Source organism: Macadamia integrifolia, chromosome 12, assembly GCF_013358625.1.
Source record: "Macadamia integrifolia cultivar HAES 741 chromosome 12, SCU_Mint_v3, whole genome shotgun sequence".
In the NCBI taxonomy this organism is placed as follows: Eukaryota; Viridiplantae; Streptophyta; class Magnoliopsida; order Proteales; family Proteaceae; genus Macadamia; species Macadamia integrifolia.
This window is the reverse complement of record NC_056568.1, coordinates 11,437,285-11,453,893: the sequence shown is the minus strand read 5'-3', so window position 1 is coordinate 11,453,893 and position 16,609 is coordinate 11,437,285. Positions and strand designations below refer to the sequence as shown.

General features: G+C 39.0%; 2 protein-coding genes across 5 annotated transcripts; both read right to left on the bottom strand.

Annotated features, from left to right (window-relative positions):
• Positions 1-3,762: 3,762 nt before the first annotated feature.
• Positions 3,763-8,094, bottom strand: LOC122057349 (O-methyltransferase MdmC-like). 4 transcript variants are annotated; one of them, XM_042619419.1, is made up of 9 exons: positions 7,544-8,091; positions 7,409-7,462; positions 6,822-6,905; positions 6,019-6,144; positions 5,466-5,503; positions 4,809-4,878; positions 4,636-4,701; positions 4,491-4,568; positions 3,763-4,393 (listed from the first exon to the last, which is right to left on the bottom strand). In XM_042619419.1, the coding sequence occupies exons 1-9, from the start codon at positions 7,862-7,864 to the stop codon at positions 4,352-4,354; spliced, it is 879 nt and encodes a 292-aa protein (XP_042475353.1). In that variant the 5' UTR covers positions 7,865-8,091; the 3' UTR covers positions 3,763-4,351. The 4 variants fall into 4 exon arrangements, with proteins under 4 accessions (XP_042475353.1, XP_042475352.1, XP_042475355.1 ...); XM_042619418.1 differs by having other exon boundaries at positions 5,436-5,503; positions 7,544-8,089; XM_042619421.1 differs by lacking the exon at positions 4,491-4,568 and having other exon boundaries at positions 3,763-3,872; positions 5,436-5,503; positions 7,544-8,094.
• Positions 8,095-12,732: 4,638 nt separating this feature from the next.
• Positions 12,733-14,856, bottom strand: LOC122057366 (lysM domain receptor-like kinase 3). Its single transcript, XM_042619437.1, has one exon. It carries the CDS (start codon positions 14,430-14,432, stop codon positions 13,056-13,058), a length of 1,377 nt encoding a protein of 458 aa, XP_042475371.1. The 5' UTR covers positions 14,433-14,856; the 3' UTR covers positions 12,733-13,055.
• Between the last annotated feature and the right edge of the window lie 1,753 nt (positions 14,857-16,609).

The following is a 16,609-nucleotide window of genomic DNA, read 5'->3' as shown; positions in this document are numbered from 1 at the left end:
TTGAGGCAGACAGATCAGTCATAAACCCTTGTTGGCCACAAGATGGTATCTGCTTTCAACTGTCAAAACACCATTAGGAATTAAATCTAACCACTCTTTGATCTTAATCCAAAATGCCTTCATTGACAACAACATACTTAAACAGCAAGCAGGTCCTCAAAGCTCCCTGGTTCTCAAGCCGATTCACCAAGAATTGGCACTGACCGATTTTCTCCGATTTATAAGTGAGTTTGACTGATTTTTACCGATTTGAATACTGATTTGGATGCTGATTCCGAGTTCTAAAACAAGTCTTGACAGACCTGGTTTCACTGACATTGCAGGTAAGTATCATGGCCATGCCAGGTCTCTTGGATGCTTTCAAGAAATGCTGTGTGCTTTCACCAGCAGGATTTTCAGTATCACAGTATAATTGTAGTGGAGCTCGTGGACCTCCTCATCTTCGTTTGCTTTCAGTAATTTGTTTATATATGCTCAGATTAGTGAAATGAGTACTTCACATTAGTTGTGGAAAATCAAGTTCTGTCGATTCAGTAAAATAAGACCTATATAAGACCCATATTTACAGTGTTACTTAAAAAAATTCAACCGATAGGAAGGAAAATTCAGAATCTTCTGGTGTTTAGAGAAAAAAAAAAAAGAACTCTAACAATAAGAACCTATTTTTTTTGAATCCTAATAAGTGTACAATTGCACTACCAGGGGTCCAGTAGGAAGTGCATGGAAGATGCAAAAGGGGACGAGCTCGAGAGTTGTATTATAAATCAGGGAGTAGGGTTCTTGTCATACATTGGATTTGGAGGGTAACAAGATCATTTCATGTGGTATCTGATAGAAAATAAATCTGAAATTGATTCATGGAGATCAATGAACATGCACGATAAACGTTACAAAGACAAGTTTTAGGCATACCTGAATCCATGGCTGAAGAATAACAGCTCCTCAATTTTCTTTTCGTATGCTCCTTGTACAACACGATCAATGTTGGTATGATCTACCTTATTTCCCTTTTGCTTTAAGTCATTAGCTTCACTTAATGGGTCAGTGATAACTATATATAGGGGTGAGGGTAGGGACCAACCCTGCAAAGAAATTAGGGTTTCCTCCCCATTAAGGAAACAATACCTTAGGTCCACACATAGTAATAAATATTTCATACCATTAAGATGTGCTAATAGAATCCAATATCTCCATAGAGATCACTTACTAATAATATTGGATTCTTTCTGTTTACTCCATCTGTAGTCAACACCACTAAACCGATTTTAGAAACAAATCTTTGACTATGCTAGCCCACCTAATTAGAAATCTTACAGTATCAGGGTTATTTCCAACGAGTTCAACGAGCATCAAATAGCTGGGGACCTGGGGGTGTGCCTGGGTCCTCTAGCTGTCCGATGTGTATTCCAGTGTTGGGCACTTTGGAGAGGGTCCAGATCCTTTCATGTGAGGAGGTGTGATGGAAGAGATAGATATAAAGGTACTAATGTATCTTACCCCAATGGCTTAGAGAATCTTTTCCCTTTTAATTAAGGGAAAAAGAGCACTGTCTAGCAATGCCCCATATGTCCTTTCAAATGGGATAATGAAATGATCGCCCTGTCCCTTCCCCATAGAGGATTCAAATCCTCTTTAGCCAAGAGTGGCTAGAGAGGGACCCGTGAAAAGAGAGACAAACATAATTGAAAAGAGAAAATAAGAAACATAAATCAGGATTTGGGCCCATTTGATAACGTTTCTGTTTCAAGAAATGGCAAAAACATAAATTTCCGTTTCTTGAAACAGAAACGGAATTGAAGGTGTTTGATACATCATGTTTTTGGAAGTTGATAGTAACCAGTGAAAGAATGGCCACGAGTAAGTTTCAGAAATGGAGAAACAAGTAGAACTAGTTTTGCCGGGGTCGTTTCTTCAAACATAAATAGGTAGAAATTTCAATTTCTATTTCTGAAAATAAATAAAACAAAACAGTTTTATCAAACGCTTTTTGTTTCGTTTCTGTTGATTCTGTGTCTAGAAATGACAAAAATGTCTTTCTTGAAACGTTATCAAACGGGTCCAAAAAACTTTGACTGATTCCTCTCCAACCATATAAACAAACCCCCTTGAGGATGCCTGTGCGTAGGGGTGTCAACCGGTCGGGCCGGTTCGGTTTCGGTCGGGCTTAATCGGGCTTGAAGACTTTCAAAGGCTACACCGTGTCCGCCCATTTAACTAATCGGGCTTAGTTATTGAGGGCATGGTACACTTTATATTCGGTCGGTCGGTCTCGGGTTATAATCGGGCCACCTTAATCGGGCTTTAGTCGGGCCTTAACCGGGCTACGGACATGTTTAATGTTAAACGGGCTTTAACCGGTTTTTAAACGGGCCCTCTTTAAAATGTGCTATTATATTCCGGCCCACTTATGCAAGCCCAAAAAAATGACAATAAATCAATAAATGATACAAAATATAACCATTATTTAAAATGTGAACATGTCTTTACTTTTTAGTTTTTATTCTTTAATTTGGGGGTAAAATAGGTATTCTACAATCATTAAAGGGTCGGGCCAAGTCGGTGCACAATAGGCCGATCTCGGTCCGGGCGCTATTCGGTCGGTCTCGATCGGGCGCCTAACGGTTCAAGTAGCAAAACCGAGACCGACCATTTATAAACGGGCCGGGCTCAAGCCCAACACGTTTAACAACCGGTCCGGGCCGGGCCGATCTTTAAACGGTCGGTCCCGGTCGATTTACCTGGTTCGGGCCACAAATTGACACCCCTACCTGTGCGGCTGTGCATGCGCTTTAAGTGGTCCCGTGTTGACATAGGGACCACGCATCCTGCAGCAAGACCCCTTTCCTTAAATTAAATTCATCATGTGCACTACAAATTGACAATGAGATGACAAGTGATGTCAGAGAGATGACGCTCCTTCCCATTTTTTTTTTTTTTGGATGAAAATGACGTTCCTTCCCCATTGTCATCCTTTCTTTACTTTGTTGAGAAGTGTTCTTTGAGTTGGCAGGTTGGGTAACCAACCAATGTGGACGGCTAGAGATGGTCCATGATCCATCAACAAAAGGTGGAGTGCAAAAAATAGGGGAAAGATAAAGATAGTGATGGTTCGTCAATAAAAGGTGGAGAGCAGAGAATAGACGTGGAGTATTGAATAGAAGAGAGATATAGAGATAGTCAGTCAATAAAGGGTAGAGAGTAGAGAGTAGAGAGTAGAGAGTAGAGAGTAGAAGAACGCTCTGTTAGGGAGCATACACTCCACCAGTATCCCCAACAGTCTGTCTCTCTCTGCTGTTCATATAGGTCATCCTACGCTCAGACAGCTGAGTGTGAAAAAAGGTCATCCTATGCTCAAAAAGTGTTTCTCTCTCGTGTTTTTGTGTTTTGCTAGTCCCTCTCCACCCCCTCCCCAGGGCAGGGGCAGTGAAGCCAAACCCAAGCTCAGTTTTGAAGCAAAGGAGAAAAAATAATGTAAAAACAATCTGTTTCTTAAAGTAGACCAAATCTTTTTATGGATAATTTTCATTTCAACCTCTGAAGTTACAGAACTTAATTTGTACGTTAATTGGTGAACAATTAGTGCTGTACCAATGCATAGTTACCAAACATTGGCAAGACTAAGATACAAAACTCAACATGCTCCATAGAAGTTTCAAAGGTTTCTATGCCAGGATGAAAACTATAAGCTGAAGATTTAAAATCCTTAAATGGTTCCACACATAATGGTTGAACCACCTCAAACACCCTTGAATAACATCGAAATTTGACACCACCCAAAAAAATAGAGGCTCTTCAAGCAGGCAAATATGGTCCATATTACATTATAAATTCAAGTTTCTACAGAGGCTGATTTGACAAACCTACAAGAACCCCTGCAAGGACAGTCAATGTGATGAAAAGATGATTTCAGAATCTTTCAGTAAAGTTACATATCTACTTACAGAAAGGCAAGCAATGAATTGCATATCAGGAAAAGAGCTAGCTAGCTTCCCTGTAATGTTGGTTAATGTTGCATGCCCAACTTGGGATGAAACACCGTCTTCACCAGAAAATTACAATTTCATGTTATCAGATTTTACTCTCATTCCCAGAAGACGGAAAGGGAATACTCATGTATTTTCATTTCCAGAAATTAAAGCCCTCCCCACTAAATCAAAACACATCAGCTCTACAGCGAGCACTCAGGAGATCCCACCATTATTGATGATAGTTATCAGGAAGCTTTGGATGTTACACATCCCTTGTATGCACTGTCATCAATAACAATCTCTTGCAGGCTGCAAAACATAGCCAAGGTCCTCTGGGAGAAAAGGTCAAAGGACCTTGACATTACCAGCATATCTGTATTAGGTCACCTTTTGCAACATATTGTCATGCCATCTCCAATAGGTACCTAAAACGTCCAGAGCAAAAGTATAACTGAGGACCTAGAAAATGTTTTGCTAATGATGATAACAATAAATTATCACAATGGAAATCCAAGCACCTACCATACTGATGCTAACACGAGAATCCTCCATAATATTTTTATTAAATTCTCTTATGCTGAGAGTTTTTGGATCATTTACCTGCTCAGAACATATTAAATGTAAACTCCCAGTGGGGAAAGTTTCAAGATGAAATAGATTGCCTTACCAGAGGGTCAGCCACTTTTCCATGCCAAAGAACATTATCAACCACAATTACTCCTCCAACCCTCACCTGCAAAATGAAATGATGAATTAAGAAAAAAGTCCCCACAAGAAGCTGGTCAAGTTTGGATCAAATGAGAATCAAAATTATAAAAAAACAGCAAATTTTTGTTTTACCAGTTGTAAGAGCAGCTCAAAATATTCATGGTACATTCTTTTCTCAGCATCAACAAATGCAAAATCATAACTGCATAACAAGAAGATGAATTGGGATGCAATCCACAATCACTGTCTACTAAACAAATAAATAAGCATTATAATCGATAAAATGGGAAAGCAAACAAAAACATCTGATATGGTAAATGTATCTTCATACTATCAGACAAACATTTAAATATGGACACAGATTCATAGACCTCTCTCAGGCTAACCTGGGTAAATTAATGAGTTCAGGACCCTCTACGTCTCACTTCCACTCTGGACCCAATTAAATTCACCATGTTTCTCTGGAAAATTAGAAAGTTAATCCTATAAACCCGCCTCCTCACCACCCAAAAAATCTCTTTGAGAATTATTCACCGTGCTTCCCTCCCCCAATTGCATTCCTTCAGAATGTTGGGCCCTCCTACTTGCACAGAAATCTGACCTATTCACTTCCAGTTCTTTATGATGCCTAACCTACAAAATGTTGTACCTCAGAATTGGCTTATTCATAAGGATAATGAAACTAATAAATTATACTGAGCATTAAAGTAGTTCAAACATTATTTCTTAATTTAAATAAATGTTTTTTATAAGGCATACGTGCAAGCTTCTCCATTCACAATTAAGGACCTTAAAGTGTCTGCTGCTAATGCATGTCTCACGTCCACCTAAACCAACATAAATACAAATTCAATCAGTTTCGGCAAGTCAAAGAATGAAACTACTGTTGCCAATACACATAATTCTATATTTGTAAGAACAGACCAAGGTAAAAAATGGACTTGTTGATTCCATTATATTAAAAAAAATAATAATAAAATAAAAAAATAAAAAAATAAAATAAAATCCATTATATATTTATATTTTGCATCAGTTCATGGTGCTTTAGGTAGACAGGAAAAGTGGACATTTATGCAGTTAAATTGGGCGAGGCTCAGGTGATGATGATGACAAGACCTACAATCATGGTGGTGATAGCAGCCTTTTGAAATTTTTGGAGGATATCTCTTTTGAGAAGTGTGTTTGCCAAGTGATCAATTACAGTAAATAACAGGTCAACTAGAGAAAAGATAATCCAATGTTAAATAAGCCCAAATGTTATATAAGACAGTTGCTTGACAATTTGTTAAGCAAACAATTTCAACTACCAAAACTAGCATGCATTCACAAAAAGGCAAATTACCTTGTGAGAAACCTTAGCTCGCTCATAATACCTTTTTGCAATCTCAAGAGACTTTGCATCTCTTTCGCATGCGACCAATCGACCTGATTCTGGAAGGACCAAGGCGATAGCCAAGGATGAATATCCCTGAAGAAGAAAATAAAGAGCATACACATTTCAGTTCCCAACAAACAGACCAATCATCAAGTCACATTCAATATGGATGAGCACAGCTTTGGGGACAAGAATCTGTCTAATGGGTGAGCTGTAAACATAGCAAAAAGGAATTAACTTACACTATTAGTATATCAAAGAATCAAACTGCATTCTGTGAACCAAATATTCAGATAAACTTCACAAATGAACATCCAAATTAGTAATCACACTATGTTTCTCCAATTCTAGGGTTTTGGCACAGCAATTATCATCCTTCTCTTGACGGTGGTCCAAGTGCAAACTTACGATAATATGAACCAAAATGGAAATTAGCCAACATTACATATTAGGCCTTCTTTTCTTTCTGATAAAAAACATTTGTATTTTAGGCAATTGTTTTCAGTTTTTACATTTCATACTACTATAAATTAATTTGATTTTACTATGTAGGTCACCCAGGACAGATGATGATATTTTACGGGTCAATAATGTTTTCGAAAACTGTATGTATTTATGAAATAAAAGAGAACTTTCAAGAACTTTAAAATATTTGGATCTTCACAGGAGAAAAGTGAGTTATCAGGATCAGAAAGTCTGGAATCAGGTAGACTTAGCACTAAGGAAGATGACAAGCTGTTGGCAGGCAAATTGAGTTATAAGATACGTACAGTATAAACACCAACTTCAATGCATCTCTGTGCCCCAAGAATTTGAACAAGCATTGCAAGTAGTTGAGCTTGATCAGGAGACACCTATTGACAAAAGAATGTGTAGTCAACAACTATATGCCATGCAAAGTGCTCACTCAAGTGTGAAGTACAATTATGACTACAATGTATTGTGAATTTTTCGTCAAATCCTTTTAGGAGTGTTTAACAACGGTAATACTGTAATAAACTGGAAGGGTATCTCACTTTCAGATGATCTTCAGACTACTGGTGCTAATTGGGATCCTTCCTGCTCTCCCCCCACTCCAAAAAAAAAAAAAAAAAACTATGTATCTGGGTGCTTGTGCTGTGTGTGTGTGTGTGTGTGTGTGTGTGTGTGTGTGTGTGGTGTGTGTGTGTTTGTGTGTGTGTGTGAAGAACTACAGCAACAAGAACAAACTGTCATATACTGTACAGTGTACATAACCCATGTAAATGGAGAATAATCTTCAAATGGAAATGGGCAATTTACAATAAGAAGCCAATCACCCACTCACTGTTTCACACTTAATTAAATTTAAAAACGTTAGAACAAAACTACAATTAACCTGCATCTGACTCCCTCGCATAGAAGCAGTCTCTTCGCGAAGCTCCCGCAGAATCTGCAAGACCCAATATAAAGAAGCAAATCTCCAAATTGTAAATGTGGGCTAAAAAGCATTAGTTGCAGAAACGAGTTTTACCTCTGGTTCGCGAATATTGGCCAACATGTAATCGTAAAGCTGAGGCGTAATACTAATAACCTGTTTATTCCCGTACTTGCCATCTTTAGCTACAATCACTGAGTCAGTACAGCAACTTCGAGGAAGATGCAGCTTGGAAGCTCTGACTGCGCCACAGCATCTCCGATGGGCTTTGGAAATCGAAGTTATGGTGGAGAAATGGAGTTGGTCAGTACTCCTTAAAACAGTTAGTTGGAATTGGACAGAGACGATGTTGGAAGGCATCAGAAGGTGAAGGGTTCGCATTAAATTTGCAGAACCATACAACAAAGGTCTCGTCATAAGCTTCGAATCAAGATTTTTGAGTTCTTCGGCAAGGATTTTTTAGAATCGGCAGTTTTGCATTCTCTGTGTTCGACTATTTTCCCGAGTGGAGTGTGGAGGATGGAGGTAGGGAAAAAGAACGATACCTGGTCGGGCGTCCCTACGCCCAGACACAGGGCTGTATGAAAAGACAATCCTACCCTCCACGATCGATGCCCACATACCCTTTCATTGGCTACATGCTACATGCTACATGCTACATGCTACATGCTGTTGCAGTAACCATGTGACAAAAATACTCATGGGAAGAACTTAAGATTTAAGAATATGTTAATTGGTTTAATGGTTTACTAAATGATAAAATTTTAAAATGAAAACCAAACCATTTATCTTGTATCTAAGACTTTTGTAACAGAGCCTTCTTCCTTTTATGGACATACTTTTATTAACATTAACATTAGTAGGCCATGTTTCAAACGGTTTCACAGTTTTGATGCAAATAGCTCGGTTCAATTTTAATAAATGGTTTCAATTTCAAATTCACATCCTTACATGTAGGAGTGTCAACCGGTCGGGCCAAGTTGATCTTGATCGGGCTTAATCGGGCTTGACCATTTGAAAGCCTTGTACTGTGAACTCTTGTTTAAGTAAACGGGCCTAGTTTTTGGGGGCATGATATGGTTTATAATCGGGTCGATCAGTGTCAGGCTTCCTTAAACGGGTCTTAATCGAGCCTTAACTGAGTTACGGACTTATTTAAATCTAAATGGGCTTTAAACGTGTCTACCCTAAATTTTTTTTCTTAAGTTGGTTGAATGTCGAGAAATATGTGAAGCAAATCTTTCATAAAAAAAGAAAAATGATATCAGATTATGATTGTTCTTACAAAGAAGAAGAAGCGATTATGACCTTTACAACTTACAAAATAAAAGCTTAATTAAATCAAAACATGTTACAAAGCAAAGGGTAAGAAAGCTTAATTTGTTTCTTACTAATAGTGGTAAAATAGAAATTTTATGTAGTATTAAAGGGGTTGGGCTGGGTCGGGCTATAACGAATCGATTCAAGTCGGGCATATAAATGTGTCGGTTTGGTCAGACGCTCGACGGACTAGTTATTTGCACCGTGAATGCCCATTTAATAAACATGTCGGGTTTTTTAACCCGACACTTTTATTAAATAGGCCAATCCAAGTTGGGCCATAAATATATTGGGCTTGGAATTAACACCCCTACTTAACATGGTTAGAGGATCAATGACCAAATTCAATCAAATATCATCTCATTATTGAACAAGCCAATTTACTGACCCGGCTATATTAACCTCCGCCCACAAGCATAAATCTTCGTAGAGAATAAAATTCCCAAGTACTCCAAGAATCAAATATGGTTAACCAAGAAGGTTGTAACTTGCAAGGCCTTTGGATCTACATATATATCTGGGCATATTTACAGTACTCTGGACACCATTGTGTACTCTCCTAAAGTCATTGATTTTCAAAAGTTTTGTTTTGCCATTTGTTGAATTTTAATATGACTGAAACTTAACATGTGAATAGAAAACTTAAAAGACTATCTGCTAATAAAATTAGGGTGCTATTTGATTATAAACATGGCAATTGTAGGCACTTAAAGTTGGCATGCCTGAAAACTTCCTACCATGGGTGTGTTGGATCGGGCTGCCATACTCAAGTAGTATGAATTTATGATGTCTTTATTGGAAAACAAGCCGACTTCATTGATAAGAGGGAAAATGTTTTTGTAACCAAGATTGGAGAAAAAAAAATTGTAAACCCTATGTTTTTTGACCCTTTTATTATAATACATCTTTTAAACTTTCAATAGGTGTAAAATGTAAATCATGTCATTTCACTTGGCTACTAAAAAAATATGTGACTTCTAATAATGACATAATAACAATCACTTTCAAATTATTTTGCAAATCCTTTCTTACCCTAAAAATAACTTTTACTACTCATTGGCGTTGTAGCCCACTCTCCCTTGGCAATAATTTGGGAAGTTTTCTTTGCTCATTGGCTTTGTAGCTAACTCTCCCCCTAATAATAATTAGGAAAAGTTTCCTGGGCAAGCGGCCAGCATAGGATACGTCAACACTCTCTATCTATATCTATCTCTCCTCTCTCAACCCATGTATACAGTCACCTTGCTCCTCTCTAGTGTATCCTATTCTACTTGTTCAGAAAAACCTCTCCCTAATAATAAATAAAGAAAAAGATTCATGCTTGATCGTGTGGGGCTTGTGCCAGATAAAGGGGCGAAATGATGATCCATTCCCTGTAAAATATAAAACACCCACCCCCTAATAATGCCCCACCATACTCTCATTGGCCTTCGCATTATGCAAGGGCCACACAACTTGGCAACGACCCCCTCCCCTCCCCTCAATAATGCATTAATTTTCCCTAACCAATAAACCCTAAAGTCAGATCTGTTTCAATATCATTGTCCTAAAAAATAAAAATAAATAAACAAATAAATAAATAAAAATAAAAATTCCAAGCTCAAGTCAAGCTTCATCAAGAACAGAATATTTTATCGACTAAGATACAGAAAGAGTCGCATATGACGTGTCATATGATGTCATTGTTTTGTGATTAAACAAATGGAATCCCATTCGCCAAACCCTACAAACCAAGTAACCTGTGGCGGCCGCAAGCCAAGGAAAGCTTATAGTCAAGAGTCTCAAGACCCACGAGGAGTTGTCGTCCTCAAGGATCTTTAGAATCGACAGCTTTGCATTCTATATGTTCGACTGTTTCCCGTGTGAACTGTGTGTACTCTATGGAGGGTGGGCATGGGGGTTGAAATCGTCTGTAATTTTGATCTTGTACAATTTCGTGCAATACCATTTTCAGGTGGTGACACGTGTATTGATACGAATACAATGGTCCAGATCTGGTACAACTAATAAAACATTAAATCAGTAAAGAGGCATTTAAATCAGATCTGGACCATTGCATTTGTATCAATACACATGTCACCCCCTGAAGGTGGTATTTCACAGAATTGTACGAGATCGGAATTGCAGACGATTTTTTTCCGATGGGCATGACAACAGAAGAAAAACCTCTAGTTTTTATGGTAAGTGAAAGGGACAAAGGGTAAAAAGAAAGCCCAAAGGTAATACGGCTCTTGTTGTCGGACACAGAGAGGGTGAAATGATCGTTTTATCTTTCACAAAAGGTAAAAATTTAACGACTGTCGATGTTTTTGCATTCGTTTTTATGATTTCCCACACTGATACATGGGCCACACTGTCTTTCTGGAAATCCTTTCCCTTTAATTAAATATCCCCTCTTGTATTAATGTGTTGGTATACTATATTCACCTTAGACCAAGGTTTGAAAAATCAGGTATCAAATTGATGAATTGGCTATGGTCGATTTAGACAGTTCTAGTCAGTTTTACCCCATTCCTGGATGATACTGAAAGATTTTGATCGATTTGAATGGAAATCAACATTGACCAATTCAATCCTTGTTCCGTTTTTTTTGAAACATTGCCACGGGCAAGAAAAAAGGTGGACTGTGATTGAATTGATGATAAGATAGAATGTTGGGTCGCGAATAATGATTTGAGTGATGTTAAGAAAGAGAATTCTTGCCATAAGCACAAAGTCTTAAATGGAGAATATAATCCCAAAGTAACCGAAATACTCAAATATAGTTAATGGAGAATATAATCCCAAAGGCAATATGATCTTGGGTTAATTGCCAAGATCACATATGCGTGGCAATATCTTTTTTTAGGACCACTTTCCCATCTTTCTAATTAAAGAAATCAAACAATTACAAATGGGGTAGACTTCCGCAAAATCCTAGACTTGGTGCTTAAACTATGAACTTCCCAGAAACAGAATATCCAAATTGATCTGTTTCAAACTCAGCCATTTTAAATCATTTCCCTTTTCTTTGTCCCTTATTATTATATAATAACAATAATGATTATTATTTCTATCCCTAATCAATAATGCATTTCTCTTACCAATTAAGTCTAAGGTAAGGTCATCAGTTTCATTTAAAAATAATAATAAAAAAGAAATTTCTATCAATCTCCTTTATTTGCCCTATTTTCCTTACCTTATTTGTTTTATTCCTAAAAAAAAAAAAAAAAAAATCATCTCTCCTTCTTCCACTTTGCTCTCTTCCCACATCCCAACTCCCTCTCTGCGAAAAAGATTCAAATTTCTTTCTGTATATTGAAATGAAGAGAAGCTGAGAATACAAGGATGGATAATTGATAAGGTGGAGAGAGAAGTAGAGAGTAGAGGTGGAGGTGGAGGTGGAGCCGTTGATTGGTGACGTGCAAAAGAGGCTATCAGATGGAGAGAAGAGGGGACCAACATAACTTAAAATCAGATGGAGAGAAGAGGGGACCAACATAACTTAAAATCTTAAATTATCAAAAAAATAAAAAAAGACGTGGAAGATTTTTTAAGGAGGAATGAAATCAAATTTTGGGACAAGAGAGTTTAAGTAAATAGAAGACTAGGTAAAACCCATTTAGGGACCTCTAGACCCACAAAGAAGCCAAACAAGAAACTAATAAAGAGCTAGACAAGGCCCATTGGCCACATTTATTGGAATATAATAGCAATTACTACTAATATTTTTTAAGAAGGTGGGATACGAAGGTCAAACCATAGACCATCTCTCAACTTATACTAGAGCCCAACCGCCTAATTGTGTCATGCATGCCACAGACCTAAGCTTACCCCCTTAATATCGGAAAAAATATCTTGTGTAGTTATATACTAACATTCCTTTGATCTTTCCTTAGGGATACTCATTATTTACAATAAATTAAAAAGAAATATAAAATGCCTTATCTTCGGCTGATACTCAATTACCAAAAATTTAACCCAAAAAAAAAAAATCATATTTTCAATTTATTACTAAAAAAAAATGGCACACGACGTGTCGTATGATGTCATTGTTATGTTAATACAACAAACGAACGAATATACATACAAACTAAATTAATGCTGTGTTGGGTTGGCCTACCTCCAAGATTGACGTTTCTGTTTACGAATTTGAATCTCTTTGATTTCCACACACGTACTGTAATTAGTCAATTCTGAAACAATCAAATGGAAAAAAAAAAGCAAGAATTTAGATGAGTGATAACGATTCCCGATTCACGAGGGGCATTTATGTCAATCAACCAAAGTTCCACGTGTCCAACTGATATTAACGAGGAGCGAAGGATACTGTAAAGTCCGTTGGAACAACACCCATCCGGTTGGCCCACTGTTCCGACTTCAGATAGAGTTTCGAAATCTTTCCTACAACATCACGCATGTCAGGTCTCCTGTCCGGTTCCACGTCAACACAATCCAACGCTACACGTGTCATCTTCTCTGCCACGTCTAACGGGAACGAATCTTTCAACTTCCGGTCCACCCATCTTCTCAACCGGCCTCCTCCACCTCCACTCGCTTCTTCTCCTGTGCTCTCCCCCATCGCTTCCCTTGCCGTTTCGATCACGGATACTCTTCTGTAACTTCCCGTTTCCTTGTCCATCTTGTACTTCAATGGCTCCTCTCCTGATAACAGCTCTAGGAGAACGACTCCGAAAGCATACACGTCGGATTTCTGAGTTCCGACGCCGGTTGCTTGGAATTCCGGAGACATGTACCCTCTCGTACCTTCGAATCTCATGCCCCTACTGTCTGTTCTCTTCAATTTCGATGACGACGAAGAAGAGGCTTCTTGTATCTCTGTAATCTCCGAGTCGTCCTCCTCAATTTTCTTTGGATGATGATGATATTCGGGGATCTCTCCGCAGAGTTCTGCCGTACCGAAATGACAGATCCTCGCGTGGAAAGAGGGTTGATCGGTGATGATCACACTGGTACTCTTGATGTGGTTGTGGACGAAATTCTGGCTTAGCCCAAGTGAATTGTGGATGTAATCGAGACCATTGGCTATACCCAAGGCCACTTGCATTCGCAACATCCAGTTGGAGAGGACGGTGGAGTTTGGGATTTTAGGGTTTCGGAGGCAATCCGCGAGGTTGGCTCCGTTCACGTAGTCGTAGACGAGGTAGATGTGATCGCCAGAGATGGACGCTCCTAGCAGGTTGATCAAGCTAGCGTGGTGGCTTCTACAAATCAAGGATAGGCGTTCACGGAGCTTGGGGGCTTCCAAGGAGCGTCGGAGCCTGCGCTGGAAGACGATGACGTCCTTGCCTTTGAGGGAACAACGCCAAGCGGCAGACGAAGATGGGAAGCGTTTGGCCAAGAAATTGTTGGTGGCTACGCAGATTTCAGAGAAACTGTAGATATGGGGGTTTTCGGGCAAAGATTCACGGAGGCTGGAAAGGGAGGTTTTGCTTGAAATCGAAGCTCTGGAGGTATCCCTATTGCTGGAACTACTAGTATTAATGCCGCTCGAAGTGTTGCCCCTGCTGATGGAGGTCAGACCACTCGAAGTTGAAGAAGATACGGGAGGAGTTGGAAAATCCAGAGATGAAGCACGCTTCGAAGGCCGTGAGGGTCGAGAGCTGCGGATGCGAGAGGAGGTGGTGGGCTCTGTTGCATCAGTTTTCGATTTGGATCTACACATGCGGACAAGAGAAGCGTAGATAGAGTTCAATGCGAAGGATCTGGAAACTGAATTTTGAGAAATGGATGAAGAACTTGGAGGGCTAGAATTAGAATAATCAGAACTTTTTGAAGAATTTGGGCTAGTGTGGCCGAAAGAGCCAGATTTAGATTGAGATTTAGAATTGGCCAGATTGATAATTGAGAATTGAGAATTGAGAATTGAGAATTGAGAATTGAGAATTGAAATGGATGAAGAGAAGAAGTAGCAGAGGAATTGGATGGCGCCGCTGGAGGTGGCGGGCTAAAGCAGAATTGAATCCATATACGGCTATCCTCTGCTACCGAGGCAGCTGGAGAGTGGTGGAAGAAGTTGGGAAAAGGAGGAGAAGAAGAAAACCAAGAAAGACATTTGGAAATTAGAAATCGTATTCGCATATTGGTACGTGCTCCGTCATACCCATTTTGGAGAGGATAAGAACGGTAGCCAAAGAAAGAAAGAAGATTTAGGAAGTAATTAGCTAATTTAGAGTTTGCCAAACTTGACGATTTAGGAAGTAATTAGCTAATTTGGAGTTTGCCAAACCTCTTTCTTGCAGGAGAAGTCTTTTAAATAATCCAGCTATCCTCATATTAATTTTAACCTCATATACAACGTATCCCACTCATACACAATAACTAAAAAATAGTTATTAGAATTCCTACCACTTCTACTACCCATTTTAATATGTAAATTATAAAAACCCATAACCGATCCCAACAAGTACATAACAAATCCCTCCCGCTAAGCTTTGGTCTTGTCCTCAAGACCTACCCAAAAAAATCTTGAAAGGGGGTTGATCCCAATCGAGAATGAAGCCCTTCACAAAAAACTCGCCAAGTCACCACCTCTTGGCCTTGCTTGAAAATTTGAAACCACAATTGTGCATCTCCTTCCAAATGGAAAGAGGCCAATGCCACCTGCTCTTCTATCGGGGTCTTATGAAATTCGAAGAACTGTTCAATTCGACAAACCCTCAGGGTCTTATGAAATTCGAAGAATTGTTCAGTTCGACAAACCCAACTGGTTGTATCTTCCTCCCCACTATAGTGTGGGAAGTCCAACTTAACCAACCTAGGTGTGAAAGTTTGTTGGGAATTGGAGGTGCGCTGAGTCGAATTGATATCAGGAGGCCGCGTACCATGCAGTTGGGTAGAAGCTCGAGAGCTTTCGCCGACTTCATAATGACTTTCATGAAGAGACGTGTTGAATTTCTTAAAGAGGTCGTCTAACTTTGAAAGAATTTGTTGCTGCTCGAGAAGGATCCTGGTACATACACGGTACCTTTCTTCTTCCCAACTGTAAAAAAAAGTTGTAAGAAGATGTGTGTGTGTGTGTGTGTGTGTGTGTGTGTGTGTGTGTGAGAGAGAGAGAGAGAGAGAGAGAGAGAGAGAGAGAGAGAGAGAGCTAGTTGAGTGAAAAATAGGATTTGAGTTCTACCGAGGAAACTCTGCCTCTTTCTACATACGTAGATTAATTTCATCTAAAGACACATTCTCATTAGATAATTATCATATTTAAAGAAATACAATATTTGCTAACTAATATCATTACTCCCACGTTTTCCCATGACTCTAGTTCCCTACTTAAATGCTAACCCATGACATCCCATAACCTTATAACTTCCCTAACTTCTCTCCCCTTTAATAGCTAACAAACATTTAATAATAATCCTCACTAACATAATAACTTATCCCATACATCCGTGCATTAATACCGCCACCTCATCCATTATCTAAAGGAGAAGTTGCACCGTGCTCGTTGCGAGGATCAGATTCCTCCCTCCTTAGAAAGGATCTTGTCCTCAAGATCAGCATCTTCTTCATAATAGCCTTCAAGCAAGCAGATTTTTTTGCAATGATGGACAGGAACAAATCTTTCATTGCAATTGAAACAAAGCCCCTTTGCCCTACGTTCTTGCATTTCAGCAGGTGTCACTCTTCGAATAGGTATGGAATTACTACCGCCCATTTGTTTCATGGTCGTTGGAGTCATCCCACTTGCCTCAAAGGTGGAAGACACAAGACTTTGGGAGATATTTCGGGCTTCATATAGTCGGACTAACCCGATGGCAGAAGACAAAGTAGAGGGGTGACTCGCAAGAACATCCGCCTTGACATTGTTCGTCAAACCACTTATAAAAAACTAACTTGACAATT